The sequence below is a fragment of the Lytechinus variegatus genome, chromosome 16 (assembly GCF_018143015.1).
Source record: "Lytechinus variegatus isolate NC3 chromosome 16, Lvar_3.0, whole genome shotgun sequence".
NCBI lineage: Eukaryota > Metazoa > Echinodermata > Echinoidea > Temnopleuroida > Toxopneustidae > Lytechinus > Lytechinus variegatus.
The window spans coordinates 1,819,104-1,842,102 of NC_054755.1; the positions used below are offsets into that span (position 1 = coordinate 1,819,104).

Consider the following 22,999-nt stretch of genomic DNA (forward strand, 5'->3'; position numbering starts at 1 on the left):
CTATTTCATTGGGTTTATTTCAAGATTTCATTTTTTTTCAAAAAAAAATACTTGGTGAATAATCTAGCTACTTCTATTTATTTCAAATGAAAGCAAACTTGTTTAGTCTCAGGAAAACTAATTCATGAGACTATACCATGACACACTTCACATTTGAAGGTAAAACAAGAATTCTACTACCTGGGCTAATGGAAATGAGGTTTCTTTAAATCTTAAGATTTAGCAGATTAAGAGGAATCACTTGTTTCTCTGTTTTATTCCTTTACAATTATTATTCTACATAATGAAAGCAGTATTGAGTGTAAGTAAGCAACCAAGAGACAACTGGCCTATAGTCCTTTCTAAGGGACTATGATAATGATGATTATCATTAGTTTTTACTAATCGATGGGCATATCAATTTGCCTCGGTATCAGTCCACAAGATTACTGGATAGATTTCCTCCTGAGTGAGTGATAGAATTACATTTTTTCCATGTGAAAATGCTTCCTCATCCAAGGAAAATTTACTTCCAATAAATTTGAAAAAAGTTTTATACTTTTGAGTCGATTTTGATCATAGTGTTCAAGAGTATTTTACATTTCCAGATTTTTTATTTCATTTGATAATGATATGGTAACATTTCTGGTAAATGCAAAAGTAGTCTTTTTTAAAGAAATTTTCATGGTGAAGTTTTGATATGGTATTAAAACTGTTATGGGCTTCCTTTAAATTATGCCGATAAATTCAAAACATTTCAAAATTGTATGACAATGAAAATTCAAATTACTTTGAACCAGAATGAATATAAATATAGGCATTTTAGTCATTCATGCGATTTTACTCCAATGAGTGCATGTTGAATACACTGTAGCTTCAGTATGTCCGTTTTTAAATAACAATAATGATACGTAACATTTATGTAGCACTTAATGAAAATGTTAACATCCAAACAAGTTCTTTAATTTAAAAATCATTGACTCAGAAAATGGGAGAGGAAGATCCCTAGTCCACAACAAACATTCCTCGTACTGACGTTTTTATACATTTGCCACTCTCCACCCAGGTTTAGAGCTAGGGGGTAATGTTTGCTAAGCATGTCTGCCAAAGAAAAATAGCCAGGATGAAATTTTCCCCAGGGAAAGGACAAGTTGCTTATTTATGTACATACCAGAACCAATTAAAAGAGAGTTATACATATATCTGGAAGGAAATCAATGATCCTATTTCATAAATATAATTTGTATGTCATATGTGAATATAAATCAACATTCTTTCTATTTTATTCTACCATTAATTCATGGACATTTCCTGATAAAATCTTTTTTTTTTAAATTTTGGACAAAAAGATTTTGAAAAGTATTCAAGCTAAAGATCCAATAAACAGTATCAATTTATTCTATGGTGTAAATCCACCAATACCAACGTAATGTGCAATTGAATTTTTTTTTTGGTGTTTGCCTTTAAAGTGCTTGACATGCTTGGCTTGCATGGTATTTTGCCAATTTGATATTTTTGTTTGTTTTTATAGTATTCATATTTGTATTCATTCCGAAACACTTAAATTCTCATTTATATATTACCAACTCATTACATCTGTGCCAATTTGAAATATATCACAAAATCAGATGCTAAAAAATGTGCAATGATTAATCAATTCATAAAATTTGCTTATGTAGGATCATTTTAAATCCATTGTGATTATTTGAGAGGGCTAAAGATTCGGGGAAGTGTAAACTTTTTTTTTTCATTGTTTTTTTTAACATATCAACTCCAAAGTTTTTCATATCTGAAATAGTAATTTTACTTCACTGAAAATTGTGATAATCCTATGCAATCATAATTTTTTTTCAACGATATACAACACCGACTTATAATTTTTGTGAAATTGGTATCAGGCATCATTTCTGCTTCAAATTTTGATTTTGCCTATTAATACCTTGTTGAGTAGTATTTCTTCTTTCTTTTCTCTTTTAGTAAACATTTCAATTCATTTTACTGGTGCTTACCTCTTGAGCAAGATTACCCAACGACAAAAAAAGAACAACCTCTCTGTTTCATGTTTATTTCAATAATGAAGGTTTCATATTCTAAATTCCAAATTCTGTGAGAATTAAGAGGAATTTGTGAATTTTTACAAATTCTATTGATTAATTATAATCTACTTAATGTTTTGTGATTTGTATGACCAAATTATGTTATTATTGCTGCTAAGTGTCAGTTTGTCAATTACTTGAAAATTTGTATTCAAACGTTTTATCTGAAAATTTTTGCTTTTATGTTCTCTCTTCATTGAAATCATTTGTTTTTCTTCAATTCATCCCACCTTTTTCTAACGACTCTTTAAAGAAAATTAAAATATTTATTTTCACAAAAAAGATACAATATCGTAAAATTAGAGTCAGAAAAGCTCGAGCTGATAAGTGGCATTCATACATTAATACTTAATGCAAGAATAATATGCTGTCGACAGAATTGGCTTGCATGACATGTGCTACTCATTGCTCAGTATACATGTAAATGTGATATCTAAACATTTGCCTTCAGGCTCTGGACATTGCTCTTCACTGTAAAAACTTTGATGTTAAGACCAACACCAAATTGTGTACTGAGAGGACAACACACTCGGGTGTTAAATATACACCATGGAGTTTGAATGCAACTCCAATGTGTGTTGATCTGACACCATGAATTCAAGTACTGCCAGTGCTAAACACCAGTGACTGGTGTATATTGCTTGGTGTAGTCCTTTAGTAAACACTGATGGTGCAGTTTTAACACCTTTTTTACAGATTTCTTTATGTATTCACTTTATCTTCCATTTTTAATGTATCTTGTGAACCAGTTTCTCAACATACATGTTTTCATATTTTCAATTATTATTAGGGAAATACATGTTCTAATGTCTTCACATTCTAATGTATGAAATCATTAATAGTGCTGGTGTTTTATATCATGATGATATTAAGTGTCTTGTGTAGGTTTATCATTGTTGAGTAATACTATGGAGACTTACTGTAGCCTTATAAACATTGATGTCTATTTCTTTCATGTGATCTTCTCTTTAGAGAGCAATAATCTTACCAATCTAGCCTAGAAATTAACAAGTTTAATTGTCTTGAGATTTGGAGAAATTTGTAATATTAATCTATTCCAATAATTATGTGTCTTTCCTAAAATTTGTTATAGTGTTCAGTGTAATTCATCATAGGCTTTTAAAAAAGTTTGTAAATTAAGTCATAGAAATCGTATAGATATTCCAGGGCTTTTGAATTCAAACAGTGTAGATGAAAGGGGCGATTTTAATGCCCAGATACATGTAGTTCGTAACTAAACTATTTGTTTAAAATGTACGTCAGTAGATGTTTAATGTTAGGATTTTTTCAGTTTAGTAACATGAGGGGGGATACATTTACTAGGTACGGTTTGGCTTATGATTTTAATAGGCTTAGTTCAGGGTTGTGGATGATATTAAAGTACGGGTCTAGATATGGGTTATATAGTGATTAAGGTTAGGATTAGTTTATAGTAAAGGTTAGATGTGCTGTTAGGATTAATTCAGAATTTAAGTGAAAGTTTAACTTAAGGTTTAACATTAGATCAGGGGCGTGTTTCACAAATATTTTTGTGTGACTTATGGTTGCACTTAAATTCCTAGTTGTGTGCGTTATAATAGGCATGACTGCATTGGTCAAATCATGCCAAGGGGGCGTGTACTACTGCGCATTAATCAATAAGATTGTGCGTTGCATATCATGTATGCGCCTGCATTTAGTGCGACTCTTAAGTCATACTTAAATCTTTGTGAAACACACCCCCCCCCCACACACACACAGGACTTTCTAAGTATGGTTTCAGAGAATTTCAGTGCTTTCATCAGTGTATGATATGGCTAGGGTCAGCTTTAGGTTTTTGACCAAGATCTAAGTTTCAGTATGTAAATCAAGAATTTGACTTACCGCCCTTTCACATGGTTGAAAATCGTAATTTGAATGATGATTCCAGTGAAAAATAAGGCTAATGACAAATTTTTAGCACGTGTGAAACCAAACTAAAACATGATTAGACTCAAGAACGCTAATCACAGTCACAAATTCAAATTCTTGTGGAGGTGAATTCCAGTTCCATTCCATTCAAATCACAGTTTTCGAGATAGCGTGTGATAGGTTCGATGATTCTAAAGACGAATTGCAATCATCATAATGATGATTCAAGATTCACGTGTGAAAAGGCCCTTTGTTCTGTCTGTCATCCAAGGAAGAATGAGATAGTAGGTTTATATACCAGAGACCACACAACCAATACGCAGTAATCTCACAATGGAACAGTGACATTCACAATGAATCATAAATAACAAGAAGAGGGTTATTTTCAATTTCCATGAGATTTTTTTAAAATAACAAACAAGATTTGCTAAACCCCACTTTATATTCCTTCATAGATATATTTTGTACACAAGGTGACCATTGAAGCTTATGAAAGGCAGTTATCTGCCTGTTAATGAATTTGAGATGCTTAGGTTGTCAGCTATCTTTTTTTTCTTGTAGACTGTCAGAAGGTAAGTGGGGTTTTTGTTTATCCTGTGAGAAATGTTCCTATTTTTTACATTCATCTTTTGTAGGCAACTGCTAAGACATGCGCATCTTTAATTTGTACATAAAAGAATATGCCAAAATGCATGCATGTGGTATGGGGCGCCGCAAAATCTTGCTATATATGCGCGTGAATTTACTTTGCATATTATGTTCATGCAAAATTAAAGTCTAAACTGAAAGCTTACTAAATGTTAATAAGTTAATTACTTTGCAATAAAAACTGTTCAATATTCATCGGGAGGGGGGGGCTCCATCTTGTAAATATAAAGAAAAACTATTATTTTGCTACAATAATGCCGACATCATTCACTCCGCATTCATGTAGTCCCAAGAAGACTTTAAATTTAATTCAAATTATATAATGCCAACTAATGTTATGTCACGTATAAAGACAATATATAAGTATCAGTAAATGTGATATAAAATATGATAATCTTTAAATACATTTTCTGTGAGAAAATTATTAGATTATAATGTAATGGCTGAAAAGAAGATCGTTTGATTTGTAAAGATTGTATTTTATAAGTAGATTCATGTGATTTCCATGGTGAGACCATCATTAGTTTTATTTTTCCATGATAGATTTTTGTAATTGTCGGTCAGATTTAAAATAGAATTTAATCGATCTCTGTGTATTTGCTGGATGCAAACAAAATTATATGATTAAATAAATAAAGTATAATGAGTGTGAAGCCTACCTACTCGAGTTTATCTTATTACATGTAAGTCTGTGTAGCAACCTTTATTTTCAAAATTAATTCATGTAAAATTTCTGGTCAATAATTTACATGTACATGTATGTCCAATTACTTTATCGTTTCGATCTAAACCTCATGCCACAATAAAACTTATTTAGTATTTAGTTTTCAACAAGTAATGAGAATATTGTTCCAAACCATCAGTTGCTCAAATTCATATACAGCTTTGGAAAGCATTATTAGACCATACTACAGTGTATATGTAGTAGGAAAGTGGTCTTATAATTATATCCCAAACTGTATATATACACAAAGTTCTCTAAAAATTTATGTTTATAACCAGAAAAAATTCAATAAATTATATACGGAAACAAAACTTCACATCAGCCTGGATTATGTTTGATAAAACTGTTCAGAATTGTATATGCATTACTCTCTCTGCATGAATGGTGACCATTTCTTATGCTAAATTAGATGACAATAATTTGTATTCCCATCAGATAAAATTGATTTTAGATTGAAATTCTTGATGTAAAGAAGTATTCAAATCCATAGTCTTATCTGTCAATAGTTGATTACAGTTATAGAAAATGAGCTCTATTTTGTTGAAACAGAAACTTTTGGGTACCTCACAGTGTCACCGTCATGCATAAAGTTATTTGTAACTTCAACATGAACAGTTTTAATAACAGCCCTTTGAAGTAAATCTCAACATGCTGGATAATTCAATCTTATGAGATTTGTATTATATGTGGTGCCTAATAGCGACTTTGACTTGTTGGGGGTTTGGAAGGTCGCTACTCTTCCATATCTGGAGCCTTAATGCACAGTTTCAGAATCACGGAGCAATGGTTTGGTACATCAGTATCTCTGATTCGATCTGATACGATAGCCAGAAGTTGTGCAAGGTAAGAAATATATGCATGATTGTGGCGGAACTGTATGTGCTGCTTTCTGGGGGGTAAGCGCGAGATACATTTTTGGCATAACATATGGATGAAAATGTGGGAATGCACAGTGTCAATAAACAGATTATGTGAATTGAGTGGATGTTGATTGGTAGTGTACAAATGGTTGGAATTTGAAGATTTTGCTCATGTGTTTGAGTGTTAGGTGGATGTACATGTAAGTGTGTGTTGGAATGTTACAATTGTAGTATGGTAACAAGGTGGTTGAGCAGTTATGTTATTGTGGAGTGAAAGACTTTACTTAAAATATTATCTTTTTCATGTTATAAAGTTTAACAAAATATGTAAAAGTCTTTATGTATTTGCTATAGTTGAACGGATATTTTCATTTGATCATCTTGTCCCTTTTATTTCTTTGAAGCAGACGTACGTTTCCTTATGATTTATGTCAAAATCAATTGCAATTTCAAAGAATTCTTTTGCCCTCTATAGGTACTTTCAAGTTTTATAGCTATTTAAAAAAGCACTTAAAGCCTGATTTTCTTGATTTTCATCTGGATCAATTATTATCTGTTTTGAGGTGTTATAGCTAAGGTGTAATACTGGAATACCCAGCTTTTGACATATCGTATGTGGAACTGCAATAAACATTTGGGAAATCAAAGTTTTAACTATCTATGGATATCATAATTACATGTATTATCACTTATTTTGATCATCGTTATTTTATGACTTTGTCTTTAATTTTTATACTTTTTTTATTTCCTCTATCTTTTGTAGGTTCTCCTGCCCCTTCACCCACCAAATCTATACCAACATACAACAATGATACATCAGAAGTAGTCTCATCACCAGTCTCAAACCATGAAGAAGAGCCTGTCAAGAAAAAGGTGGGTAAAAGATCAATGAAAGCAGTTGTGGTAAACTCTGATTTCATGAGAAAGTGTGTAAAACCAAAGATTAATTGTCACTATAGCATCGTAGATCAGGGGCACGTTTCATAAAAGACTTGCAACTGTTGTAACTTAACCATTATGGCAACTACCATGGAAAGCTTGATTATGATTGGCTGCTGAGCCCTGTTACCATGGTAGTTGCCATTATGGCAAAGTTACAACAGTTGCAGATCCTTTATGAAACGGGCCCCAGGGCCCCGTTTTACAAGGAGTTACAAATGATCCAATCAATTGTATATCTATGGAAATCCATCAGTGTCATAATGTTTTCTACAGGAAATTTGCCAAATGTCCTTTGTAAACAAAGGAGAACACACCAAATTGTCAAGAAATCAATGAATTTATGGATGTACATTCATATCTAGAAATTTGTTGAACAAACATGCATTTTAGGTTTACTTTGCTGATTGATCAGATCAATGGCAACTCTTTGTAAGACGGGCCCTGGATCTGGTACAGCTACATTAACTAAACTTTGTAAAATGTTGAAATCCATGCTAAAAACATGATTGCACTGAAGATCACAACACAGATAAGCACATGTGGGAGAGTGTAGTATTATTATTGCTTGGAAAAAGACAGACATCATGCTCAAACTACATGGCTTGTTTTGCTTATTTCTCGGCATTACACCATTTCTTCCAGAATCATTTGGCACATATACAAACAGACACTTAATGGTCATTTTATTGGATTCTGTACCTAACTCATTTTGAAATCGTTATTACAAAGACAAAACATTCATCTTTAACAGATATTGTCAGAAGTATGTAAATATAAAAGAAAATGGTATAGGAGAATGGGAATAATGCTGCAGACAAATCTTACTCTTCAAAGGGCTGCTCTTCAATTGCTCTCACATTAGAAATACAACAACTGAGAGCTGATGCTGTCAGGCTCTTAAATTCGGACATAGTCCCACTCATGCTTATCTGTGTGCGGTGATTGAGTTAATTTGTTGTAGACTTTTTTTATTCCAATGCTCTCCAGCTAACACCACCCCTCCTTTATAAAGGCTTGTTATAATTACAAATGCATAGATTTTTAAACAAGTTAACTGTCAGCCAATCGAATTGGATGATGTCAGTAGCTTTAAACTGTTATTTCAAATATGTTATTATAACAAGTTTTATGCAACAGGCCCAACTTCTTGGAGCATTATAAATAGCCTTACACAATCACTTTGAGGCACGATTTCCTCCATTATTGAAATTCACAACCAGGGTGCCGTTTCATAAAGCTGTTCGTATTAAGTTAAGAGCGACTCCAAGAACGACTGTTGATCCTTTCTTTCGCGCTAATGGTAAAAAATAGAGATGTTCATTGACAATGGTTTAGCGCATAAGAAAGGATCACCAGTCGTTCTTGAAGTCACTCATAACTTACGAACAGCTTCATGAAAAGGGCCCCTGAACGAAGTGTTATATTTAATAATACATGTGAGTTGAGTATAAGAACAACTTCATTTCCTGTACACATATTATCTGTAGAAAATGTTATTGAAAATTGAACATTTGAACTGGAAAGCTCTTGCTAGAATAATCCCAGTGAGTTGATAAAGAGTATACATTTTGTGTGGACAACGATGCTTTTGTAAAGTGCATATAGATTTTTGATGTATTATATAAAAACATTCTATGAAAGTGGAATATTGTGGTTGTTGTTGTTGTTCTAATTATTGATTCATTAAAACAAATCCAAATAATGGTGTTCATCTATTTTAAATTTGCAGTACAGAAAGGATTTGAAGAGGATATCAAATGATAATGAACAAATAAAAAACATTAAGTGTTCAAGTTCAGTGATCAAAGGTGATACACTAATGCTAGCTTTAAACATACATGTCAGAAGATTGGGTATTTTCGTCTAGAATGAATTTGAAGGAAGACAATAAAAGGAAGAGGTAAAGATTATGAATAAGAATCAGATGAATATGAATCACAGTGGTTATAGGTCATCGTAAAGGTCACGCTCTAATCAACAATAGTCCATTTGAAAAGGAAGTGGTATTTATTAGCTGCTGCCACTCAGATCATGTGACTACTTGTAAGACTTTCGTTCATGAGGACGAGGGAAGGAGAGGGGATGGGTGAAGCTTATTGAAAATTGTTAAGGTAAAAGAATGAAGTATCATGAAGTCTTAGCTGAAAATTTACAACACTTCTGATCTCTAACACAGGAAAGCATATGTGAGACAGTGTATTCATGTATATTAATATAAATTGGCAAAAAAAAATTGACATTAAATGGAATTCCGTGTTTATTTTGAAATCGTTTCCACAGCTGACATTTCTTGTTATCATTCAAATTCAGTTTTATTCTCTTATTTTGGTTTGAATAATAGGGTTGTGCCTAATAGTAGTGATCCTTGTTCAAAACTGATTCCAATTTTGTACTTAAACATGTATCAAACTATCAGTTTAATATGGCCAGCTCATAATTGTGTAAAATGTAAAAAAGTATGTTAGAAATTGGTGAAATTAAACAAAGTGATATGTATATTGTGTAATATACCTGGGGTTTATTTCATAAAGCTGTTCATAAGTTAAGAGCCTTTAAGAACAACTGGTGATCCTTTCTTCCGCGGCGCTTAACCATCGTCCATAAACATTTTGATGTATACAATTTACCACAAGAAAGGATCACCAGTCCTTAAAGTTGCTCTTAACTTACGAACAGCTTTATGAAACATCCACCAGATGTATTAAATGCATTCATTATGGAAGCAGGCACAGTGATGAAGACACATTCAGTCCCCACTGGAAATCGTCTTTACAAGAATATATAACTTTGAAATGGAATATTGTATAATCAAATGAAAAAAACAGTTTTTAATTGATCAAAACAACGATATAAAGTGCATTGTTTATCACAGTTTTCCAATTATCATGCTACTTCCGTTCTCAATTTGTGTCCTCTGAGCAGTAAAGACATGTAATATTTCTTTTTCTAATGTTTCATTTTTCTTTTGTTTTTCAGAGACACCCTCCTGACAGGGCATACTTCATTGCCAAAGAGATCTTGACAACAGAAAGAACATATCTCAAAGACTTGGAAGTAGTTGTAGTAGTAAGTATCAAACATAAATCAGAATTTAAAGACCCCATTTGAAGCGAGTATTGAAATTGAGAATTCTTCTAATAAAAATATTTTAAACTACAAAACATAACATTAACAATGCAAGATTTTGTGCATTTTCACCATTTGTGAAGTGATTATTTTGCTTTAAAAATTAAATTAGTGGACTTCGAAATAGGCTCTATCATGCTCTTCACCTGCCTGAATTATCTGATGTCGTAGAATGTGAGCAGGGTTGTGCTATTAGGCAGTGTACAGCAAACCTTAATTGTTTGTTGCTTTACTACTAATTACCAACATGTTTATATAGAGCATATCACTCCCAAATGTGCCCCTATGCACTCAATCGGATATTACTAGATTAACAACTTCAATTTTGTCTAAAACTTTCAGATAGTGTTGATTATACACTAGGAAACAATAGTATTCCTTTCATATATCAGAATCATTTTTTGTTTACATTCAACAAAGATGATTCACCCCTTTAAAGATATTATTTTAAAATGGTGATATGGATCCTAAATCAAATGATTAGCTGAAATCTATCTCATGACCAATTATTTATTTTAGCTAATACATGTAGGCAAATTTGCTGATGATGATAATGATTATCCATATTTTATTGTTCGAAATTGAAATCCTCTGAAATTCATTTTGCCCCAATTGATCATGGCAGCCACTTATTAAAGCTTAAATCCCTTAAATCATTGAACGGCATACAGGGTAGCAACAACTCCCGTCTTTTAACGTCTTTTAGTCTGATGAAGCCGGGGTTTGAATTACCGACCTCCCGGTTGTGAGACAGATGCTCTACCAACTGAGCCAACACACTGGTGACTGATACTAATGACTAGTAGTGCTGACTGGTCTTGGTTTTGAAATGAGGATGATTTATCAAATTAATAAGGATCCACATTACTATCATTTTGCTTAGGCATCAGACTAAATACCCTTACTTATGATCTGCAGTTGAAACAATCCAAACTTGTTATAACTTTTCGAAAGGTTCTTGTGTGTAAGTCTTATTAATGCTCCTAATGATGTTATTTCATTTTTGTAGTGGTTCCGGAAAGCGACAACGAACGAGGCCAATCTACCAGAGACCCTTGACATTCTCTTCAGTCATTTAGATCCTATTTATGAATTCCATTGTAAATTCCTCAAAGAAGTCGAACAACGCCTTTCATCATGGTAAGAATTTATTCATCTCCATAGTTATTTCTAAGGCAACTTATCTAAAGTCTGTGCCACGTGTTTTGGCAGGAATCTAGCTAGTCTTTTCATCGCTGCTTTTCTGTAGTCCCCATTGGGTGATTTCAAGTCCGGTGTTGGTCTTGGTGTTGGTGTTGGAATTTGGATTGCTTCCCCTAGCTCCAAAACTTATTCCGAGTTTGTAAAACTGATCCAGATCACATTATTAACACCTCAACAACTAGTGAGTGACTTTTCAAGACTGTCTTCATTTTATGTTTGATGTTGTACTCGTTTTAAAATTGACCTAATACCAACACCAATAGGTCAACACTGAACTTGAAATCACCCATTGTATCGTCTGTGGTGACTGTTTTGATTCCTGATGAAATGCTGTTTGCAGGATCCCTACAAGAACGGCGTGGGTCTTCCTTTTGGCAAGGTGCTAGTGATCTTTTATTGGATCTTCAATTATTGTATGCATTTTTCACATATTAACAAAATAACTAAAGGCTTGGTCCCACTGCTCCAACGGATGCAGAGAAGATGTCAAACGGAAAAGACTTGCCATCTGTAAGAAAACATTTGACATCTGTTGTGTAATCTTTGCAGACATGTTTCATACACTCTATATCCATCGAGTATCCATCCTCTGTGATTTCATTGTTCACCCATTTTGTCCATTGTCTAGAGCAGATGAAAACTGATGGAGCCACCCCAAAATTTTGCTTATCCGCTGTATCCGTTATGAATATGTTTTGTGTCCGTCGGCCAGTGGGACCGGGCCTTTAAAAGAATACTATTACACTGGACAGTTCTATGATATGGTACAATTTGTGTAATTACGAATGAGCATTAATATCTGAGATGATTTTAAGTTCTTCTAATGTGTAGGCCATTCCCCACAGTGATTTCACCTGTGTTTCCTAGAACAGGAATAGATAATTGTTGCATTCATTAGCAAATATCAAGACATATTAACTATTCACAACATTTATCTTTTAGTAATATTTATGATAGTCGATCCCAAGTTGAGTCCAAATTATTCTTAGATATTTGTCAGACATTAAGAAATGTGTGATTGTATCTTTTCATAGAGGAATGCAGGATATAAAATGTAACAAACATTTGCCATTGATTAAAGAAAATGAATGTAGTTGCAATACACACTGATTTTATGAGAAAGCATGTAAGACCGAAGTTTAATTGTCACCTTATCGTAGATATTCAGGTACAGTTACATCAACTGAACTTTGTTAAATCATGAAATATAAGCTGAAAAAACAACTACTCTGAAGATCACCAACACAGATATGAACATGTGGGACAGTGTATTATTATTGGTGGGGAAAGACCTGTCATCTTGATGAAATGTAGTGCTTATTTCTCAGTCATTACACAATTTCTACTGAAATGCTTTGGCACATATTTTTTATTCATACAAACAGACACTTGGGTTGTGATTTTATTGGATTCTGTACTCATTTTGAAATTGACCACAGATGGCATTCATCTTTAGTCCATATTCACATATGTAATTCTGTTTTTAGCATTATTAGACAAAGATGGAAGTGTGAGCATATGTGATCATAATTATACTGAAAAGCACAATCTTCTATGATGCATGTTATTTCCTTTTGTCTCCATTTATTTGCTTTTGTTTCCTTACAGGGAAGGCAGGCCCAATGCCCAGGGCAAAGGTGGTTTCCAGAGAGTAGGTGATATACTTCTCAAGAATGCTCAACATTTGAAGGTAAGTTTCATTCAAATTAACCTGACTAACAGCACTCATGTGTGGGCTTGAGTGTATGGAATAACATGTGTTATAGCTAAATCACTCAGTCACCAATGGTTTTAAATAGATGAATACATGTTTTGAGCATCCAAGGTCCTCTAAAATAGCAGGTTAAACACCAAAAATGTGGTAGAAGAGTTTCTGTGAGGACATGTTTTCCATCTTTTTTTCTCTTTTTTTTTTGCTGAAGTATTTATCATACTGCACAGTAAGTAGGCTACATGTCATGCTTGGGGCTCTGTGAATTTCTTCTACATTGATTCAAGTACTTTTACGTGTTTTTATTAACCAATTTTTTCAACATGAATGCCATTTGAAAAGGTTTGGTCTGGGATCTTTATTCAAACTTTAATAATAATCCAAAAATTCATTTTGGCTGACTTATGGGTTTTGCTGTCAACTGTCACAAGTTATTTTACATGCTTTATTTGTATATAAATTCATTTTCGAAAATTTCTCTTGTAATTTTTTTTCAGCTGTACACGGGTTATATTGGCAAGCTTGAAGAGATCCTGAGTGATCTGGAGGCCTCGCTGAGAAAAAACAAGAAGTTTGAGTCTTTCTATCGTGACTTTGAGATCCAGAAGGTCTGCTATCTACCCTTCAACACATTCCTTCTCAAACCTGTTCAGAGGCTGTTACACTACAAACTGGTGCTAGAAAGTAAGTAGGAAAAGTTTCTTAAAGGTCATGTTCATCTGAATAAAAAATCAATAAGAATAGAGTAAAAAGAGGAAAAATCATGTATGTATTCCCTTGCACACCGAATACAGCGTTTCATGAAAGTCAATGTTTTTTCTGACAAGTCCTGATTTATCCCACTGTTAACGTAGTAACATCAGTCATTACATCTAGTAAGCAACTTGATTACCGGGTACCAAAACAATTGGTATGCAGTCATTCTGTCAGGAATTTATTAGTTTGCCACACTGGTACTCAGACCATGTTTGTTTTAGGAAACTTAAACACTGGATACATGTTATCTTCAAAATTATATCAGACTATGATGCAAAACAAGAAAAAGGTTGGGTGTATTCCATAATTATATTGGACCTCCATGAAAGGATTTGTCTGTTATGTAGAGCTGTAATGCTCTCAAAGTAAGAATGGATATAAATGGGGTTGAATATGTAAAAAGATAGTAAAAAAATATCTCAGGCTCTGGGAATGTATAGTGGAACTATTTATCCTAGGTTGGTCTGGCAATTACTATTTTTTCCAATAGTACATGTAGTTTTGCCAGTCCAACCGAGGATTGATAATTTCCACTATGTTTTCGAATGAAACACCTGATACATTTGTTTTATATCCTACTTTTAATAATATATAAACAAAATCTATGCACTGAGCTTGCAAAGTCCGGTTACTTGCATTGAATTACTTTTCTCTGAGCCACCGCGCTCAGCGGAACGCAGATTAGTGCCTGTGCTGACGCATCACCGGACTTGCCCGGGAGAGAGAGCTCGCTGGCCGGTGCGCCCGAGAGTTGAGCTAAATATCCAGTTTGCTGAAATGATGACATCAGAATGTTGGTATGGCGAAAAATATATCGAGGTCTGACGTCACGCAACATCATAGTTGAAATATATTTGGTCACATGATGCTCTTTGAACCAATCGCTATACAGGAACCAATCTACTGTATGTAGGATATAATCATCATTACAATCTAATCAGTCAATTGTTTCTTTCCTTTTTAATTTTTTCAGGGCTTGTGAAGCACTATCAACCATCACATCCAGACTACAAGGATTGCAAGGGTGAGTTTATATTATAGTGAACCAGCACAGATATTTGTTTACTAGGTGAAGTTCCTGTTGGGGAAAACTAGTTCCAAGGGAATCAAGCCATGTGTATCTTTAGCACAGTAGCACACAGGCATGAGCATCAGAGGCGCAAGGATAATAATGCCTCATGTCAGTAATGTGCTAAACATTTTTTACGGGAGAGATGGTTATATTGGTTTATCAAATTTTTAAAGTTATTTATTGGTTGACCAAGGAAAATTTGATGTTTTCAGAGATAAAATCTGGGAAAATTTTTGGAATACCAATTTGAGTTTATATTACCAGCTGTTATGTTACTGGGATAACATAAAATAACATAAAAGTAACTAGTAAATATAAGACAGTTCTCAGAAAACCAAAATGATAGGATCCACACTTTTGTTGTTCCTCCTCCCCAATTCCACACACCGTTCAGGCTATATCTGCTGACTCTTATAACATCAATAGCCTACCAGCGTATCCATCTTAATTGGCTTCATAATCATTGGTACATGTAGTTAAATATCTTGCAGTTTCTCTGGTTTTCTTTAACCTGTTGTCTGCTGAATTTTGAGATTCCCATAAGCTTTGTACAGAATCCACCCAATTTCAGTACGCAACATGTTAAAGGAGTATGTGTGGCTTTCCTTTCAGCTGCCATGGGAGATGTAGGAGACCTGACCGCAGACATCGAGGACAGTGTCAAGAGGATTGAGAACTTCCAGAAACTGACTGAGCTACAGAGAGATCTGGTGGGCATGGATACGCTCATACAACCAAATAGGGTAAGCAAGGAGGGTGGGTGGAGATTATTGTGGCAACAAGCATATGATGACAATGATAGATGATGATGATGATGATGATGATGATGATGATGATGATGATGATGATGATGATGATGATGATGATGATGATGATGATGATGATGATGATGATGATGATGATGATGATGATGATGATGATGATGATGATGATGATGATGATGATGATGTTGTTGATGTTGATGATGATGATGTTGATGATGATGATGATCGTGATGATCATGACGATGATGATGACAATGATTTAGATGATGATAGTGATAATGATGGTGATGATGATGATAGTGTGTTGATGATGATGATAATGACAATGATGACGACGATGACGATGACAATGATGATGATGATAGTGGTGATGATTTGTTGGGGGGATTGGGGATTCTTATTATGGTATTTATGTTGATGATGGTCGTTTTTCACATTGAAATTGTTAGTTGTGGTATTTGTGTAGAAGTTTGATGGAGGGGTTACGTAATGCTTTTATGAAATTTAGCAATGTGGATATCTTTTTTTATTCCACAGCATTTCATCCGAGAGGGTTGCCTTCACAAGCTATCGCGTAAGGGATACCAGCAGCGGATGTTCTTTCTCTTCTCAGATGTCTTGGTGTATACCAGCAAAGGGGTCACGCCTACCAACCAATTCAAAGTTCATGGCCAAATCCCTCTCAAAGGAGTTGTGGTGAGTTATTAAGGAGTTAAAAACTTATCCTGGATTACGTTCAATACAGAGGAAAAAATGATTTGACCTATCATCAAATCATTCCATTTCCTTATGTTATTGCTAGTTGAAAAATTACAATCATTATACAAAATAGACCAAATAAAGAATGGATGAACTTATTTTCAATTCAATTAGGCTTTATCAAAATACTCAGCAAAATTCCAGAGATTAACAGTGCAAGTAAACAATTAATAGATATCAAACAGATACAATGAGTACATAAAATATATGATCCATTTGCAGAACATCCAAAATATTTGAATTGTTGCATCACAGGTATGGAGTAACAAGAAAGAAAATAAATAGAGTGGGAAACTTTATAAATAAAAACAAAAGCTTTGTAAAATCCACTTACTAAGCATTCAGTTTAAATTACGGTTGTTGTGTAAGGAAAATATTTAAAAAATGCATTCTGTAAGTACATATTTTGAATTTTTATTTAACATGGTGTAAAGAAGGTATTTAAAAATATTGTTGCGTAAATAACATTGAAAAAATGTGGGTTTTTTTTAACCTTGTGTTAAGAACATTGAACAAAATGGGGTTTTTTACATTGTGTAAAGAACATAATAAAAAAGAATGATTTTTTTCTCTTTGATGAAAAAGCTACCTTCTAGACAATTTATTGTATGTGCATTTTCTCAAGAAAATCCTTTACCTTTTAATTTCAGCTTGAAGACAGTGAGCTTGACCGCTCTGTTGCAAACTGCTTCACATTATACGGAGGTAACAAAACGGTTGTTATAGCAGCAAGCACACCGGAAGAAAAACTTAGATGGATGGAGGTAAGATTCAACATAACATGATACAAACCAGAAAAAAAAATTATATAAATTGATATCAAGGCCTGTCCTATGCCAGATGATGTTATGTTTAGTTGGAATAATAATAAGAAGAATAAAGAGTTCTTGTATAGTGCACTTCCATAATGCCACACAAACAAAATACCCCAACAAAAATGCTGAAATTGAATCTGATGTAATCTCTGGCATTGAGGCAGAGGCTTAAATCACATCTCCTTCCAAATTTTTATGCTAGTGGCTTTAGTTTTCTTCATCAGACTTCCAAGCTTTGTTTAGAGTTTAATATGTGGAGAAAGCAACAACTGACTGTCTTTTCAAACTGTCTGTAAATTGGATTTTCAGATTGAACTGCTGTTTGATCTTGCTATACAAATAAATAAAAGTGTATTTTTTCATGTACTTGTAACATTATATCTGTATATAACGAATGTGACATTAGTTCAATTCATGCTTACCTTGCCCTATGGGATGTGGTACACTTAAAGAGAGTGCAAGTTCTTATCAACATGAACATTAATCTTTTTCTTGCAAAATACTCCTGTGTATAACAGTTGGTAGTTTGATTTCTAAAGGTTTTATTTATTATTTGTATATCTTTAATATGGTCACTTGATTTACTTTCAACATATGTTCCAAGAGGGCAGTTCCATGAAATATGTACTGTACATTGTACCTCCGATTTTGGGGACCTTCAGGAAATAGTTTGTCTCTGTTTTTTATTTCATTTTAAATTTGGTAATGCTATAAGATTGAAATGACCAAACAGAAAGGTTGATTATTTTATGAAATTGCCAAATATGTATTTATCAATATTTCCCTCTTTGTTTCATCTTTCTACAGGATATAAGGCTAGCAATGAGTATGTGCCAAGATGACCAACCTACAGATACATTAAGTAAGTTAAGACTTCAAATCTTAGTTTATTTTCAGAGAAATTGCAATGTTTAACAAAATAACTATCATGTTAATAAATGAATTGAATTGAATATATGATAATTAATGCTAATTCCATTCTACATGCTCAAGCACCGAGAAAGAAAATTAAGAAGTGGGACAAGAAAACAAACTTGTAAATTCAAAACAGTTTTATTTGTTTAATTCAGTCGGTGCATATGCATTCTAAAACACAAATTCATGAAATTAAAAGCAAAAAAGCCTTAGAGCATAATTTATGATATCTTTTCCTGAAGCATAAGATATTATATATAAAAGATTTTGAACTTCCTTGGTTTTGTGTATGTATTTAAATAGACTGCCAAGTGCATACATTAAAATGTTTAATATGCATGTTATTTTAGGAATTGAACTTCCATGTTAAGATTAATTTTTTGAAATAAATATTCAGTAGAAATACAATGATTGGCAGACATTAACTCATACAGTATGAAATGAGCACTGCCCATCTGAAACAAGACGTTTTTAATTTTCTTGTAGGTTCACCGGACCAAGATTCAGCGTTTGAGGAAGCAGAAGATGACGTATCATCACCGTCCAAGTCTATAGATCGTCAATCACACCATCGAGCTAATACAACCGTTCATGTTTGTTGGCATCGTAATACTAGCGTTAGCATGGCGGACCATGTCCAGGCTGTAGAGGTACTTTCACTTTATTTGTGAAGGATGGTGTCAAATTAAAAATTGCTATATTAAATTTATCCGTTGGACGTAGCAAAAATAATTGAAGTACTCAAATTTGAAAGAGTGCAAATCATAGAATGATAGTTCTGAACTCTGAATTTTAGTTCAGTTTCATAGTTGAACCAGTCTCATTGGGATTACAAGAGCTAAGTTTTCATCCATCCTAGGGTGCGTCTATGTGCCACTTTTTAAACTTAAAAGCATGGTTTGAAACATATTTTGAAACACATTTATGCAGACTTACTATTACCATGACTTATATTTGTGTTTGTGATTCTCACTTATGAGGTCGCATAAACTTGGCCCTTCACAATTCTTTGTAAGACGGGACTGAGAAATACAAATACAGGTCATGCATCTGATTGTTTTAGTGGTGTTTAAACACAACACAACTGATATCATTAGTTTTCTTCATTTCTTCTTCATCTCTTGGACAGAATCAGCTGAGTGGATTTTTGTTGCGTAAATTCAAGAACAGCAATGGATGGCAGAAGCTGTGGGTTGTTTTCACAAACTTCTGTCTCTTCTTCTATAAAAGCCATCAGGTTTGTGTAGTCATTTCATCCATGGGTCATGCTTCATACATTTTGTTATTGTTCCATTACATGTTTGCTACTCTTATTGTCACTCAGCAAATCAAATTACAGTATTTCAGATGCTTTAGACCCTGTCACCTCATTCCGTGCAAGCCTTGCACGTGATTGCCCCGCAACTCGCCCGCAACAAAGTTTAGAGAACGTTCAAAACCTTTGTTGCGAGCACTTCTGTGGGCATCTGCGTGCTTGATACTGTCAATGCGGGCGACCTGCGGGTATCAAAATAGTTACCTGCAAGTCACACGCAAGGCTTGCAAGGAAAGATGCCTTTATAGCTTGTCAAGTCAGATAATGCTTATTGATGATTACCCTTTAGTTAATGATATTCATTCCTTTCCCCTTTAGGATACTTACCCCTTAGCCAGACTCCCCCTTATGGGTTACTCTTTGATAGTAATGTGTTTCTGTTTCTGTTTGTGGTAACTCCCGTAGGAACTCGGCAGGACAGCATTTTTTGCTGGTAAATGCCAAGCTGGTATATAACCAATTACCTTGGAAACATTTTACGTCTAGGTTAATCAGTCATAGTGGCTGACGTAATAGACGACAGATATCACTCTTGGGCCTTTTTATCAAAGTGGAGACAATGGCAGAGTTGGGATTCGAACTTACAACCTTGCGATTATGAGTCCAATGCTCTAACCACTGGACCACACGACCCGTTCGTACCAATGAATATTCATTTCTTCCCCCTTCAGGACGATTACTCCTTAGCCAGCCTTCCTCATCCCCCCCCACTGGGATACTCTGTTATGATACCAATGAATATTCATTCCTTTCCCCTCTAGGACGATTACCCCTTAGCGAGCCTCCCCCTACTGGGTTACTCTGTGATGATACCAATGAATATTCATTCCTTTCCCATTTAGGACAATTACCCTTTAGCCAGCCTCCCCTCCCCTTCTTGGTTACTCTGTTATGACAACAATGAATATTCATTCCTTTCTCCTTTAGGACGATTACCCCTTAGCGAGCCTCCCCCTTCTGGGTTACTCTGTGATGATACCAGCTGAAGAAGATGACATTCGTAAAGACTATGTCTTCAAGCTTCAATTCAAGACCCACGTCTATTTCTTCAGGGCAGAGAGCGAGTACACATTCAGCAGGTAAGCATCTCATACCAATTTTACCCGAAAGTCAACAAATACCAGGGGTATGGTGTTTCACAAAATATTAAGCATGACTATATTCATGTTGGTTCGATCTGTGCGACTTCATTGTCATGCAGATTATCTGGGCAGTGCCATAAAATGATTTAACTTTTTGGGTGTCCAACCCCATCTTTCTCTATTCTTACTTCATGAACTGCTTTGTCCATGATAATTTGAGAGCATTACATCTTTTCATTTAAACTAGAAACATTTTAACGTTTAAGGTTTAAAGAATTTCAAGAACATCCCTAGCATTGGAGGTCGGATGAAGATACTTGATGGAACTGGCCATGTGTTAGATTTCATGTGCACATTGGCAGTTAAGCTTGATTTATAGTCACTTTATTTTGTGAAACATCTTCTTTACATTGTTGCGTAATACCAGCGGTGGATAAGCCCATACTATAATGAATGGCATGTTGTCCCAAATCTTGTAGGACAGATCATGAACAAATGGAAATGAATAGTTTTGGGTCTACACATATCTAAGAATAACAGCACTGGACTCATGCTATAAGCTAGGTCATTCCTTTGATACTTAATTTAATTCCATTTTACCTTGTAAATTTATCCTGATGTAGCATGTTCTAATATCAGCATGACACATAAAGTAATGGATTCCATTGGCTTAACTTATTTACAAAAAAGGTATAAATTAATAGAAGCATTCATGCATGTTTGTCTAACTGTTTTGTAATCTCCATCTACACTCTAATAAGGTTAAAACTGCCACTTTTCAAAGCTCACATCATTATTTTTGTTTAATCTTCATTCTTTTTACAGGTGGATGGAAGTGCTAAAAAGTGCCACCTATTCCAGTAAGATGGAGAATGATGTCATGTAATGGATGCTCATGAAGCAACCCACAAACTGCCCATGATGATATCCTCAGAGACATCATCTCCTCAATGCTATCCTCCATCCAAGTATTTCTCCTTGATACCTGGGAAGTGTTTCATCTTGTTAGTGATTTTACTTGATAAATTGCTTTCTGCCAATCAAATGCAAGGATTTCAGTAGCTTATAACAAGTAAGTCTGTGAAAATAGCTGACAAAATTGTGTGTGAAACACTCTTCTGGGAACCTCACAAGGATCAAAGAGAAATGCTGTTTCTTCGTCCAACCTCTCTTCCATCAGGTTGGTGTTTCATAAAGCTCTTCATAGGTTACAAGTGACTTTATGAACGACTGGTGATCTTTTGTTAGGAACATGAGGAACTAGAAATCTGGTGTGCGTCATTAACCACAAGAAAAGATCACCGGTCTTCCGTAAAGTCACTTGTTATTTGCGAACCGCTTTGTGAAACACTCCCTTGATTTACTTTGAGAGTGCCCATGGGAGAAGGAAATTTATCAACATTTATCAACAAGAAACATTGCCAAAGTTATGACAGACTCCTTTCTTATGTAAGCACTGACCTATACATATGTCCATGTGTTCTTATATCAGGAACAGCTGATATTCCTATGTAGAATTGTTTGGATTTAAGATAAATAATTGCAGTTATTTATGGAAGAAATATATAATTACATATATTGTATACTGCCTCTTAGATTTCTTCTCTTTTTTAATAAAAGCGTTGATATTATGAAAAATGTAACAAGTTTGGAAGTTTGTTAGAAAGTGCAACACAATGTTATAATTCTACCTTTTGCTCAATTGATGAAGAGAATTTCAAAGTTGCTTATTGCATCATAAAATAGACAGGAATCCCATCGAGCTCAGATTTTCTTGACTCTAAGGCCCGTATTCTGAAGTCGGGTTTAACTTAGACTATGGTCTAAGTCTGAGGTAAAAATTATGGAAAGCCAAATGTTTCAAAATTTGGTTTACAGTGATTGCTTCTCACGTTAACTGTGCTCTTTACTAATTATTTAATGGTGAAGACAACTATCATACTTATCCTTCCCAGGCAGTTAATAATGTTTTGGGAGTCAAATGAGCTGATACATTTAACCTCTACTGTTAAAAGATTTATGCAACAACTGGCTTTCCATAGTTAAACCACAACTTAAAACCAGAGTTTGATTTAAATCTGACTTTCAGAATACGGGCCTAAGAGTTATGTGCAAGAGGAGAGTTCCAAAAAATGATATTCGTTCTTGCTTTTCATGTAAGTTTAATGTGTTTTATTGGACCACTGCCGAGAGGGCTACATTGGAAAGTTTGAGATTTTGTTTCAAACTCCTTTGAACACCCCCTCTTCCTATATAAGAATTTATTGTAGATGTATTTTTTATTTTTATTGATACAAAGAACTATAGCTCATTCCATAGTAGTTTCCCATAAGCATTTCCTC

The 22,999-nt window shown here is 34.2% G+C and overlaps 1 protein-coding gene across 3 annotated transcripts in view; it reads left to right on the plus strand.

Moving 5' to 3' along the window:
- LOC121429837 (FERM, ARHGEF and pleckstrin domain-containing protein 1-like) overlaps positions 1-21,551 on the plus strand; it is a 96,777-nt gene extending 75,226 nt beyond the window's left edge. For 2 of the 3 annotated variants that reach the window (XM_041627080.1, XM_041627081.1), the window contains exons 12-25: positions 6,961-7,070; positions 10,116-10,205; positions 11,275-11,405; positions 13,077-13,158; positions 13,677-13,863; positions 14,909-14,959; positions 15,620-15,750; positions 16,309-16,467; positions 17,181-17,294; positions 18,153-18,207; positions 18,747-18,910; positions 19,390-19,497; positions 20,503-20,654; positions 21,483-21,551. In XM_041627080.1, coding sequence (XP_041483014.1) covers positions 6,961-7,070; positions 10,116-10,205; positions 11,275-11,405; positions 13,077-13,158; positions 13,677-13,863; positions 14,909-14,959; positions 15,620-15,750; positions 16,309-16,467; positions 17,181-17,294; positions 18,153-18,207; positions 18,747-18,910; positions 19,390-19,497; positions 20,503-20,654; positions 21,483-21,543 — 1,595 coding nt within the window. In that variant the 3' untranslated portion in view covers positions 21,544-21,551. Of the gene's footprint in view, positions 1-6,960; positions 7,071-10,115; positions 10,206-11,274; positions 11,406-13,076; positions 13,159-13,676; positions 13,864-14,908; positions 14,960-15,619; positions 15,751-16,308; positions 16,468-17,180; positions 17,295-18,152; positions 18,208-18,746; positions 18,911-19,389; positions 19,498-20,336; positions 20,433-20,502; positions 20,655-21,482 lie in introns of those variants that run through there. The other variant, XM_041627082.1, reaches the window with a different exon arrangement.
- Positions 21,552-22,999: the final 1,448 nt, after the last annotated feature.